The 13,444-nt window shown below is 39.3% G+C and overlaps 1 protein-coding gene across 7 annotated transcripts in view; it reads right to left on the bottom strand.

Moving 5' to 3' along the window:
• Positions 1-397: 397 nt before the first annotated feature.
• The window catches only part of mical2a (microtubule associated monooxygenase, calponin and LIM domain containing 2a), a 33,022-nt gene continuing 19,975 nt past the window's right edge, over positions 398-13,444 (bottom strand). For 3 of the 7 annotated variants that reach the window (XM_077713770.1, XM_077713768.1, XM_077713769.1), the window contains 18 exons: positions 12,748-12,849; positions 11,075-11,230; positions 10,883-10,983; positions 10,087-10,344; positions 9,764-9,879; positions 9,256-9,382; positions 9,032-9,122; positions 8,528-8,675; positions 8,206-8,405; positions 7,697-7,800; positions 7,540-7,611; positions 6,996-7,127; positions 6,654-6,758; positions 5,440-5,700; positions 5,045-5,152; positions 3,442-3,625; positions 2,825-2,901; positions 398-2,399 (listed from right to left, as the gene is read on the bottom strand). In XM_077713770.1, coding sequence (XP_077569896.1) covers positions 1,995-2,399; positions 2,825-2,901; positions 3,442-3,625; positions 5,045-5,152; positions 5,440-5,700; positions 6,654-6,758; positions 6,996-7,127; positions 7,540-7,611; positions 7,697-7,800; positions 8,206-8,405; positions 8,528-8,675; positions 9,032-9,122; positions 9,256-9,382; positions 9,764-9,879; positions 10,087-10,344; positions 10,883-10,983; positions 11,075-11,230; positions 12,748-12,849 — 2,747 coding nt within the window. In that variant the 3' untranslated portion in view covers positions 398-1,994. The remainder of the gene's footprint in view (positions 2,400-2,824; positions 2,902-3,441; positions 3,626-5,044; positions 5,153-5,439; positions 5,701-6,653; positions 6,759-6,995; positions 7,128-7,539; positions 7,612-7,696; positions 7,801-8,205; positions 8,406-8,527; positions 8,676-9,031; positions 9,123-9,255; positions 9,383-9,763; positions 9,880-10,086; positions 10,345-10,882; positions 10,984-11,074; positions 11,231-12,747; positions 12,850-13,444) is intronic. The other 4 variants (XM_077713773.1, XM_077713772.1, XM_077713771.1 and 1 more) reach the window with 4 other exon arrangements.

The raw sequence follows: 13,444 nt of genomic DNA, 5'->3' as shown, positions 1-13,444 counted from the left end.
AAAAAAGATAGAGGAGCTGTAAAACAAAAAAAATAAACAAATAAGAGTGGACAGAGCCACAAAGCCGTATGTGGTCCGCAGGCCGTAGTTTGCCCAGGCCTGATCTAGATCATGATTAATTTAACATTTTTGGGTGTTAGTGTTTCTTTCTATTGGAGTTTTAGGGTGGCATTTACAATCAAACCATGCCTTGCAAAATTAGTTTGGAGCTTTGTGTGTTAATTTACACCATAAGAATCCAAAATTGTCCCTTATAAAGCTAGACCTTCTGTATTAAAAAATGTGTACAATTTTTATGCTAGATATATTCATTAGAAAGTTCAGAATGTGACCTGTTATGTTAGTTGTAGCTAATCATAAAAACACAAAGAAACATTTTAGAAACATGGTGAGTGAGTAAGGTTCAAGCTCAGGCCAACTTTAATCCACTCACAATTGGAAATGCAGTTATCGCAAAACGGACACGTCAAGTTATTTGAAAATAAAACGCAAAGGGCTTGTGACCATGCACTAGATCACCTTTAACATAACCATCCGGTCATCTCAGACACATCAAACGGAGCCGAGAGAAACGTCTAAAACACAAAGAACAAATACGGAATGTGGAAAACAATGCAATTAAAGCTGAAAGTCTTGACTTGTGACATTCAGAAGAACATTGCACAACTTGTACATACATTCTTATTTTTTTTTATAATACATGATTTTAAAACAATAGGATTTTCCATCATATTCAACTTAAAGCTATTTCAGTCAGACAGCATGTGACGATCTGAGCGCCTTCACACTGTAAACAAAAAATCACACTGCAAAATTTCTAAAGTGCTCCAGAAGCATCAATAGATGTTGTTGGAAGCCCAGAAATACAGCAAGAGTGGCCATCATGCCAGTCTCTTTTGTCTACAGTATAATATTTTAAAAAAATGATAATAAAAAGAGAAGAAAAAACAAAACAGAGTCAGCAATAAAGTTCTAGAAAGAACTAAAGTGGGCTAGTTTATGTCCCATGTTGCTGAGAATCGACAGGAGATGGCAGCAAAGTAAATACAAAGATTCGTCTCCTGTATGAAAAAAAGCTCATTGCATTTGTGCAAAGATCCTGCTTGACTGTCGTCCATTTTTTTTACCACTTTTAAATCCTCAAGGCAGTTCTCCAATATAAAGTGCAAGAAGGATATGATCAGTCGTCGTGACCTGAGTAGAGCAATCGGAATTGTGCCACTTTTGAAAACATCCCCACAGCATTTGTCATTTTTAGCAGCCTGACATTTTATGTGCACTCATGCTTGCCACAAAAATTCACCTTTTTTTCCATTTCAATTTTGTTAATATGTATGATTGACATGGTTGTGCTTTGTGAGTGTGCATATGACTTTTTCTCCTCTTTTGGATAATCAAGTTAACCACTACTCTGAAATCAGGAAACACAAACTGGGGGCCATAACTAAGAATTTACCCTATAAAGCAGGGATGTCAAAGTCAGTTTTTTGTTGGCAGGCCACATTCATGCCAACTAGATCTCATGTGGACCGGAACAGTTTATTTTTGGCCCAAAATGTTAACTTGCTGGCCATCAATGGCACTGAAAGATAAGCATTCAGATCCAGTTGAAGCGAATAGGACATCTATCTATCTAGTTCATTTGACCTCACTTTTTTCCCCACTTCCATTTTAGAGGACTTCCAGGTCACTTTTGGTACATTTTGGATCATTTCCTATTAATTTTGAAGGACTTTCCCATTTACTTCTTATTCATTTGTGGCTTGCTGCTGATTTTTTTCCAAAAATCCCATCAAGCAGAACAACCTGCCCGTCCAAATCGGACACCCTAGCGGGCAACTTCCAGCCAGTGGGCCGCCATTTTGACACCCATGCTGTATAAAGGCTGAACATACTGTCTGGGGGAGAGAAAAAAAACTCCACATTTTTCACTCTCACTTAAAATAATGGTGTGCAGAAGTGCAGCAAAACTGACAAATGCCTTAGTTTTGCTTTCAATGTGGATGTCTAGATGAGCCCGATAAACTGCTTCGCCCAGAAAAAAGCCTAGAGCCCGGCCTGCCGAACACGGGCTCCGCTTGCATCTGCAGCAGAACCTCGTATAAAACGAGCAGCAGGGGCAAGGTCAAGCTCAGTAGCTCGTACAGAAAGGCATAGTCCTGGGTGTTGTCCCTGAAGTGGCAAAGCATGGCCTGTGCCGCCCGGCGCACACAACGCCCCGCGCGCCTGGGGGCGCCACACACGGCTTGCACCACGCAGAGGGGCCTGCTTAGCTGCTTCCTCAACAAAGAGACAAAAGTACCTGCTGCGGGCTGGTTCTGCAGTGTCGTCGAGCCACCACTATGGGGCGTTTCTTCTCGACCGGTGTGTCGCTCCACAAACCGGCTTCCAAAGTGATCCTAGAACAAAGACATAAATTAGGAATGACAAATTATTTCCAATCCATCAGCCGTCTTTCAACATTAGAAATAATAGGTCTTCTTCTGAGATGATGAAAAATATATGAAATAAAGTATTGGTAAATTATCTTTTTTTTGTGGTTTAGGATTTCTTAATTAATTTGAACCTGGACTGTGAATTAAAAAAGCCTATTAAGAAGAATTGGCCATTGTGTGTCATCAAACTGCTCCTTGTGAAAAGTCATGTCATTTATATCCCCAAGAATATCCTTTAGCAAACACACCCCTAAAGCCGAACCCTCTATAGGGGAGCATCGCCAGCACCTCCTGATTAAGTCAATGAAAAAAAAGTATATTTTTATAGCTTAATAGCTTTTTTTTCCAGCCACATTTTTAAGCTGACTGAAACCACATTTGCTTCTTACCAAACGTGCTGACTTGATCCTATGCAGGCCTGTCCCGTTGTTGAGTTGATCAAAGTGAAGCTTGCAGTACAGTTTTCCTATCAGAGTATATCAAATGATTATGAATATAAACCCCAGCAAAGAGTAAAATATCTGTATCAATTATTCTGCCTTTCCATATATATGGTATTGCTTAAGTTTAGACCATGTATTTGATGCCTATCACAGTAATCCCTCGATTATCACGGTTAATGTAGACCAGACATAGCCAGGATAAACAAAATAGGGCCACCCCTATTTAAAAAAATAACAATAATAATTTAACTTCAGTGTTGAGTCCTAGTAGTAAGCGGAGGATAGGGGACACGTTTTAATAACTTTGAAAAAAATCAAAAATAAGTTTTTGTTTTACTTCATTAAAAATCCACCATGTAGTGAAGCCGTGGAAGTTGAAGCCGCAATATTCGAGGGATTACTGTAGATGGGAAATAACGATCATGTAGATAGGGTCATGTAGAAAGTACAAATTTACCAATCTAAAATAAAATAAGCATTATTTTCTGTGAAGACATATTTCTTAGTGGTCTCATCAAATTAGTCAATGATGCAGAACAAATTGTAATGTAAAGCGCTCTTACCGTGTTGAGAGTCAAAAGCATGCGACCCCTGGCGCAGGGTAGAGCTGCAGGTGGTGCAACGAAAGCACTCCCTGTGGAAGAAGAGGCCCTCTGCACAAATCCTCTCCACCAAATAAACACGCCGCTGGCATAAATGACACTTTTCACCCGACTGGGTGGCGAAGGCCCTCTGGAAAGAAGTGCCCTGATGAACACAACACATAAAAGATGAGTGCCATACTTTGGTATACTTTTACAAGGCGAAGGGGTCGATAAATAGCAATAAAACCGGTGTGGGAGCGGGACTGCGGCACAGCTAGTGATGGGACAAAGCTTTAACGAGCAAAAGCGGGCGTGTAAAATGGTGTGTCATGTCAAAGTTTGTATTGGTCAGGAATATATCACAAAGCTTCATTTTGGGCAGGGCGTGTCAAAGCAGGAAAGGTCACGTGACCATTTACTAATGAATCTATGTTTCTAACCAGAGCGTCCATCACATGATTTTTATTTTTTTTATTTTATTGTGATAACAATTTTAACACTGGTCCATATATAAGGCGTATAGTCAGATTTTGAAAAAAATGGAGGCTTTTAGGTGCGCCTTATAGTGCGCAAAATACGGTAATCGGCCTGAGCTAATTCTGGCAGCCAGCTATGGGAAGCAAGGGAACAGGGCCAAACAAAAACAAACCATTACAAACATCCTAAAAGGTTTGTTCAATGAACACCAAAATTTAGCTCCTTGCTCAACAGATAAAATGTACATTGGCTCCAATTAATTGTACTTAATATAACACATGCTCAAACAATTATTATTCGAAATAAAGCCACAAAATATGTGAGAAAAAAATATGCATCTGTGCCACAGTGTGTATGCTCAGTGCAGACAGAAGGGGGAGACGTATGCCAGTAAACCTAGTGAACATATTTCTATTGTCTACAACTCTACATATCTAGATAATGAGGAATGGAGGGAGTAGAAATGCCAAGAAGTAAAATGATGTATGAATAAAAGACATGCGTGATGTTGCTTAAGTGATACTAAAAGACATGCGTTCAAACAGTGTCAAGTTTGGAAATAACACTTGAGCTCAACAATATTCTGATGAGAATTTTGGAACTACTGTAAAGTCTGGAGGGAAAATTGACCCTTAAATGTAGTCCATGAATGTAGATTAGAGATGTCAAGTGTATGGGATAAGGGCAACAGGCAAGAGTTAAAATGTCTTCATATGGTTAAGCACACACCAGGTAAATAATATCAAATCAGAAAAACATTTTTTTTACTTTTTTGTTCTTTATATCAATCAAATATCTTAAAGTTTCTCTAAAATATGTTTTCTTACACATTTTGCACTTAAGACATACATTATTTTAATAACAATTTTGAATGAATCATTTCATTGCTGAGCTGAAGTTCTGTTTTTCTGAATTTCCTGGCAAAACTTGGTTTAAAACTGTTTATACAACATATCAAAATCATTAACACCAAAGAAAAGTCCATTTAAAGTACTAATCTCGCCCCAGCCTGAACAGGAAATAAACTCCATGCCACACAAGTGTCCTAACATGCAAGTTAACACAACACCAAGGTCTTTCAAAAGGGCGATCATGTGATAATCACCTCGGTCCCAACAGAGCTGTCTGCCGAGATCAAACCACGAAGGTGAACCGCTTTCTCTTTAATGCTCTTTGACTGAAACTCTCTGGTTTGTTGGGAATGAGCTTTTCTCTAAAAACATGGAACGGAAAACAAAGATCAATCTCGCCATTTGTCTAGGGACGCAAGTCTTGCGACTGGGCAGCTTCTCCACAAGTACAGGCAGAAATACTACCACAATCATCTCTGATCACTCTTACACAACAATTAGAGCAGCAACAGAAGGCCAAAGTCAAACAAACGTTATTTTCTTTGGACTAATAGCGGGCCTGACTTGCTACACTATAATTGACATGACTTCACATGCCGTGACAGCATGCAACAAAGAGAACACAGAAGGGTGGGAGAGAAGACTTCACCTCACAAATGAGTTCATCCACCTCCTTGAGGCGCTGAAGGACTCTGGACATGAACGTGACCGCAGAGTGGACAGAGGGCGGGGCAAACGCTTGGCTCTCCGGTTCTGGCGAGATCTTGACCCGTTCATGTATCTCAGGGACATGTCTGAGCTTCACTACGGAGAAGCCGCACTGCGACTGAGGTTTGAGCTGACGATGGTCTTTGTACCGAGCCTCCACGGGGACTAAATTTTGCGCCATGCGCTGGAGGCTGACTTGAAACTGAAAAGCGATGACACAAGTTGTCATAATCGGAAGCATATATATTTGTATTTATATATATTTATTTATATATTCATTTATGTATCCATTTACTTATTTATTTATGTCGAAAATGTATTTTCCTGTGTCTGTATTCTCACCCTCTTGCTATTGTGACAATGAAATTTCCCCAATACGGGATGAATAAAGTTAATTCATCTAATCTTATACATTTTACGTTTCCAAGCGTCAATCCATTCCTATGCTGGTGGCGCACCGAAATGACTCGTTTTGCTGTGATTGATTTCCTTACGCAATCGGCTTGAAGTGATAATTCATTCCAGCAAATGTATTACTATTCTAATTTAGCCGAGGGCAACGTGACGTAATCTGTTCAATCAAGACCTTTTAGAAAGGTCTGTCTGCGGCTTGCGAGACAAGGGCGCGTCTGGAAATGATGAAAAAGTCTGGAGTTGAGGGCCTGAATCCACTAGCATGCAGACTGGAGCTTATAGACTAGTAAAGCAGTACTGTGGTCATGGCCCATAATTTCCCCCTAAAGTTATTTTTCCTTGTTAATTCCATACTATTTAACTTAAAGCCAGTCATTGACAAAGATAGACATCCAATTGATTTAAACTGGGAGATTAGTTCACGTTTCCGTGCAATTGACAGGGCTAAACATTCTAATCCATTTTGACAGGGATATCTGGCAGTGATCATTCACTTTACCCATCAAAGCCTACCCAAAAATTATAGTGCAGAAATTGTTGACCCCCAAAAAACCCAAACAAATACACAACAACTACAAATCATGATTGCAATGCCCATTTTTTTTTTGACAAACGCTAATGAAAGAGAAGGAGTGTAAAATCCCACCACTGTGTTTCTTTGAATGAGCTGAACAGTTCACTGGAGAATAACATCCCAGCATAAATAAATGTTTATAATGTTTTCTAACTTCACAGCTCTACCTCAGTCTCAGCTGGAAGCTCGGGCGTGGTGGGAGGCGATATTTTAAAGTGTGCACAGTCGCCATAGTCGAAATTTTGAAGAGAGGAGGAACTCTTGCCGTCTGACTGCGATTTGGCAGAAAGTTGGAAGAAAGTTAATAAAAAGGCAGAGAGAGAGAACTGGGAGAGGTTGCAAAGATCAAATGCTGAATGGAAGAGAGTAGAAGAGAAAAACGTTAGCAGCGGGGAAAGAAACACTTTTAGCAGAGAAACCACAGAGAACTCCGAAAGGAAGCAACTCGCTGCAATTGAAGATAGGGATGACGTCAGTTAGAGGAAAATGAAAACCACTGCCGTCTATACCTGTTTCCTTTGGTTGCAGTTGGATGTGCTCTCAATTTTAGCTTGCAATTGCGTAGCCAATGAACGCACTTTATTCTCTTTGGGTTGTTTTCCATCCCACGGTGAGGTGCTTTTAGTTGACAAATTGGTTGCCTGAAAGGGAACAGACAACGACATTATTACATTTGATTTGGTCCATCATGAACCAATGCAGTTTATAGTCTGGTCGTCCTATTTGTGGATTTTATAGGCAAAAGAGTTGGAAGACATTTGGTTTAAATATCCCACAGTACAATGTGGACAGGTGTCCATTGCATTGGGTGCAGATTATATGTAGAAATATACAGATTTCTTCAAAAATAATGGTTACTGCTGATGGTCAAGTTAATCCCTACAGTCCAAAAAATGGTATGGTTTCTTAATGCCTGATTAAAATGTGTTAAAGATAAATGCTACAGATTCTGCGTCATTCAAGTAGTATGCATGGAATAATCTGGCGCCTTGATTTAAAATCGTGATTTTGAAGAATCTAGTTGGCAGTGATCAGTTAAATATTTGAACAAACCTCTTCCAGATATGTGCAAAGTTTTCTTCTCCTCTTGTAAATAGGATCAGTACCATCTGCCTTTTTCTCATCCTACAAGTCCAGCAGAGGGGGGTGAAAAAACATTAGGGAGGAAAAAAAACACAAGCAAACAAAAATATAAAGCTAAACGCATTACCTTAGGAACTCTTTTCCGCGGCAGGGCAAGATTAAGAAAGTTATTATTACTTCGGACTTCCTTAGATGGATATTCTTCACTGTTTTCATCCACTCTTCTGGAGCCTGTGGTGTAACATGTGACTGTAATAAAGCTCTCATACTTTCCACAGCACCCAGCCATAAACGTCAAATTATATCAGTGCCAAATGCGCATAGCAGATGATAGTCATCGAAATAAGGAGGCCGTGAAGTCAGGCTGGCATCTCATCGTCATCTCAATGCATGGGTGAAGTTAAATAAAAGGGGAGTGGCTCTTTTGATTGTCAGTCCATTGCGCTGGTACAAAGACACATTCCACACATTGCAGCATTCTTGACTGCGAGGAATTCATAATAACACGCACAGGAAATCAAGTCCAAAGAGAAAAGATTCCTAGTCTGGAGTTTGACTCTTTTTCTATAAAACTTGGTCATTTTTTTTTTTTTAAAAAGCACAACATTTATTGGGTATATACACTGAGTTTATTACCTGCATCAGGCAATGGTGTGCCTCTGAAGAGTTCATAGAATTTGGAAAGATAGTTGATGGTTTGGGTCTTATCTAGCTCCGAAGAGCCATTCAGATCTTTTGCCGAGGCGACTGGTTTGATTCCAAATTCTCGCTCTGCGATGTCAAAAGCCAGCTGGAGGTTGTCGGCCTGGTTTTCCTCATTTAATGACTCAAAGTCTCTGAGGAAGAAGAAGTGATATCGATTTAAGTGTTTGGCAGATTATCAAGTAGAGTCAAGGTGTCAACTTGCATTTCTTTTATAGCATTTTTTATTCTCTTAATCATTTTCGGTACCACATACATTAGATGAGGTTTAAACTTGTGGATCAAGGCGCACAAGGCCAGCCCGCTGCTCCAAGATGATGTCAGGTCCGTGACGTTTACATGGGTGTAAGCTTCAGTCTGTTTCTGGCACCACGTGAGAAGCCTTGCCGGTCGAACCTCAGAATCTAAGGCGGAGACATCAAAAAGTTGATTCAAGCGCCACGGGAAGTTGATGCGCAGGTCAAGAACGAGCCCTAGGCTCACATTTCATCCAGATCTACATGGAACACGTTTGAATGGAACTTTTCTTCCGTTTGGATTCAAAACAGGAAGCTAATGTAACTCTGAACTTGGCGAGTCAGACTTTTGTGCACGGTCACTCCCATTTTACAGCTTCCTCTTTGCAGTGAACCCACATGTAAAAACAAACCACAGACTGACTTTCTCTGTGGGTGCAAGCTACTTATAGCTTTGAAAAAGAAAAAAAACACATTTCAAAGTAAGAGACACCTGACTATGGCAAAATTTGTGCGTTCTTTACCTCGTCTGCAAATATTAACAGGTCGACGGATGGAGGCGGCCCGTTCTAGAGAGCAAGAATTCAACTCTCCATTCATGTAAAGGTGACGCACCTGTAAAAAAAAAAGTTTAAAAATAAGAGCCGGTGCAAAAAATAAAATAAAAAAATAAACATATAAACAAAAATATATATAATTTATATTATCATTATATGTATATATGTGTGTGTATGTTGTTTGTTGATACCTGGTGAGGTCTGACACATGAAGAAATAAGGTTGGGATATCGCGTCGCCGGGTCGATGGTGTACTGCTCAAAGTTTTTGGCAATATTTTCAGGTGTTGTTTGCGGCAGCAACCTGTAAATGCTTTCCCTAAACATATACATATTCAGATTAAAAATAAAGTGCTTACTTGTTCCAGGGTTTTCATTAGTTATAATGTTCAAGATAACATACATAAACGTGTCAGTATGTGTGATATGACAGTAATGTGTGTAATACAATAGCTTCAAATTTTCAATGGATATTCCATTTTTTGTAACCAGGACTTATATGTACACATTTATATGTAGTATATTGGCCCACATCGCCACATTAGTTTATATCGGAAATGTTAACATTGTGTACTACATGATCCAAGATTATATATCGGGAGTAAAATGTTTTTTTTACGTTGTTTAAAAACAACAATACTAATAAAAAGGTTAGGAGTTTGTTTGGCTAAGAGCCATATGTTGCATTTCAAATGCTTACCTCTCTGCCAGCACCTCAAGAACACTTCGACCTCGTGCCCAGTTCTTTACCATCCAGGCGGTGTCAAAAGCAGCCAGGAAGCCTCTCGCACAGCCCGTTCCCATGGGCCAGAAAGGCTGCAGTCACAAACAAGATAAAATGGATCAGCTCCAAGAACATATCGTCTATGATAACATCTACACAATAAAATGGAATGATACTTTTTACAAGGAGCAATCTAGCTAGCCCTTGACCTGATATGTCAGTAGTCACTGGCGCATTAAAATCATGACTTCCATACTTTTGGGATGACATTAGAACAGGAATTACCGAAATGGCCTCACCTCCAACAGGCTGTCGCCCACCAGTGCCACTAGCAGATGGTGTCCAAACCTCTCCCTGACCAGAGCGGCGTTCTCTGAGGCGTGCATACTGGTAAAGTCGAACATGGCCACGTCTGGCTGTCCGCAGTGGTTCATGGCAAAGTCTAACGTGGGAAGCTGGTAGTTAGTGCCAAAGTCGGCGGCCTCGCGGGCGTAGCACAGGAGAGCTTCCTGGTCGACGTTATCGCTGCTCAGCAGCCTCTGTGTCTCCCCGTGATCCTGTTCGACAACAGCGGGATGATATTAGACAAAGAGATTGACATCTTTTCAAATCACCATTTCATTCCATCTCTGCATCAATTCCCCTTATGTAGTGTTGCTAAGCAAATATTTTTGAACAGTAATTTATATTTGGTTGAGGTAATCCACTTTTAAGATTTAAAAAATACCAGAAAAAGTACTTTCTCAATTCTAAACTTGTTTGTAACTAGGCAGAAATCTGCAAAAAGCATTGATATCATAAATAATTTAGTAACTATTAAATATACAGTTTAGTTCAAGTGAATATTAATGCCATTCAGTTTTTGCCACCTTCCCAAAAGTACCATTTTTATAAAAGGAAAATACTAGCATTCTAAATGATGGTACATTATAAAAAATAAGTTGTTAATTCAATACAAAGTAACAATTCAAACAGCTTTTGTGTCTAATGTTGAAGTCAGATGCTAAAAATTAATTTTCTATTTCACCTGCCATTCTTTTTGAAGATTAGATTGACACTCAGGGTACGCAAAGTAGGAGAAACCTATGAACTCACATTCAAGACAACTCCTTTATCCAGCAGGCTCTGTTTCTTGGCCGTCATGACAAAGTAGTGTGTGTTATCCCTGTAGTACACAATGTTCTCCAGGTCGATACCTGCAACAAAACAGGCCGCGTGTTAACGTAACCATTTTTTAAAGCAGTTAAATAATCCACAAAGTGTCCCCGAAGGCATCACGGATCCTACCTGTTTCTTCTTTTAGGTCAAGAAAGAACTTCTGATTGAAAATGAAAGCCACGCCACTGATTTCCTCTACTTTGGCCTCCGCCGTAGTGTTCCTATTGATGAAGTTGGCAGTGATGGCGATTGCCAGCTTGCCCCGGAAATCTTTTCTCTTGAAACCTGCCGTGCAAAAACAACGAAAATGATTAAAAAATTACAATTATTGATTTAAAAGGGAGAAAAATCAGGAAATATAATATGGATATATAATTTTCATTTTAATTTGATCCTAAAACAGAAAGTCGGCACTCATGATTTACTTTCTCGGGCCACACAAAATGATATGGCGGTCCAGATTTGGCCCCCGGGCCGCCACTTTGACACCAGTGTCTTAAAGGCTAATCACATGTGACTTCCACGGCTTACTGAGGCAAGAATAAGAAGAAACAACTAGCTATTATAGAAAATATAAAGACATGTATATCGAAATACATTTTCGGATGTCAAATAAAGATTTGTTGGATTTCTACAATTTGCTTTCTGTTCACAAATAAAGTTTCGCATTCTCCTTGAGGGAGGTACTACTCTGATAAAGAAAAAAGGATAGTGAAGCCATTAACTTTGCAACTAGACACCCACCGAATCCCATTTCAAAGGCTTTTGCGCATACCACCGTTTTAGTCATGCGCATGAAGGGGTCACTTTAAATAACCATTTCTCAAAGTTAAAAAATGAAATGAAATTAACACCCTTTCTTTACTGGGAACAAAACACTTGACAAAAAACAGATCTGGTTGTATTTTGGGCTACTTTGCCAAATTTAGCTCACATAAAAAAAACAGACCTTCTGTAGACTGACTCATTTCCCCTGGGTTGCTTCATAACCAAAGAATGAAGCAAAAGACTTGCTTTTGACCTTTTTAGGAATAAGCTTCAGATGCATATTGCTTGTTTGGTTGACCACAGAAAGCAACCAGATCAAAAGACTCTAAAAAGAGTGATGTAAAGTCATGGAGAGGCTTTAGCGCACATCAGCTGCCTCATGCTATTTATATATATTCTGATATACTTTGTGCTTTGAGGACGTGACCACAACGTGTGTTTTAAATTGATAGCTTGGCTATGAGAACATTTCAATGGCTGAATTCTTTTTAGCTTTGCATTTCTTTCGTTATCAATGACAGGCTCATTTATACTATGAAATTGACAAAGAAAATAAACTTTCGAATGTTATTGAGGGCAGTAACCAAAACTGCATTTCGGGTTTCATTCAGTTTAAGGTTTAATATTTTTGTCTATTTAATAAAAATGTATCTAGAGCTAAGATTAAAAAAATAACCAATGAATATGAATTGTGACCTTTTGCATTTTTTAAGTTATGAACGCCGTTATTTATAGCAAATATTAATAGTTTAACCTCAATGACTCATACTGCGATGTCCACGTTTACGGATGCCAGGTATTTAAGGGATTAAGCCATTTTTTATTTTTATCATAACAGACAACTTTTATTCAATAGTAATCTAGTTTCATCTTGTTTAAAAAAAATTGAGGTTGAAGAAAAAATTCAGAGCATGTGATCCAATGCCGGTGGGAAAAGAAAATTGGAGTGTAAAATGTTCTCTTTGTTTGGACCTCATGGTAACTTTATAAGAGGCATTGTCTCTTTATGTCAATGTTCTTTGGCATCTTCTCACCTTCCAGCGTGTTCCTTCTCCCATCGGCCCCCACCACCACGTCAAAGTCAAAGTCAGCCACGGGGTGATCAGCAGGTCGGATTGCAGCTCTCCACCCTGGCCCTGAAACGGGGAGACGACCACGAAAAGATCAGGGAGGGAGGAGGCAAAATACATATTATATAAATACTCTCTTTGTTCATTATTCCTTTGGCGGAGACAAAAATGGCCACATAGCGTGAGGAGCGTCAGCTGAGGGGCTTACGGGACACCACAAATTGAATAAAAAAACAAATTCAATATGACTATTAGATGCCATTGACATATTGTGTACTTATGCTTCCTCTCTGTACGATCTCTAAAAGAGCTAAATACACGTAGAAACATTTTTTTATCAGCAGATGTTAAAAATGAGTTTGGCCTTGGTTGCCGCCCTGGTATTTTTTTGCGCAATATGATATTGCGGTATGACCGAGCCATGGCAGAGAAGTACGTCTAAATTTAGCTGAGGCTCATGTTGTTGTTATCAGTGTATTGATATCATGGCAGTCAAGTTGTTCCTCATGTTACCATCACACAATGAAACAGTGTATTTTTTTAAACACACAGAAAGCATTCATTAATATTGAAGTAAAAGTCTCTGAATTTCATAATTTGACCTTTTGTTATGAGAATATTTTTGGGTCGTGCCCATTGTGAAAAGAAAAGAGAAGTTTAT

The sequence above is a fragment of the Stigmatopora nigra genome, chromosome 3 (genome assembly GCF_051989575.1).
Source record: "Stigmatopora nigra isolate UIUO_SnigA chromosome 3, RoL_Snig_1.1, whole genome shotgun sequence".
In the NCBI taxonomy this organism is placed as follows: domain Eukaryota; kingdom Metazoa; phylum Chordata; class Actinopteri; order Syngnathiformes; family Syngnathidae; genus Stigmatopora; species Stigmatopora nigra.
This window is presented reverse-complemented; position numbering and strand designations above follow the sequence as displayed.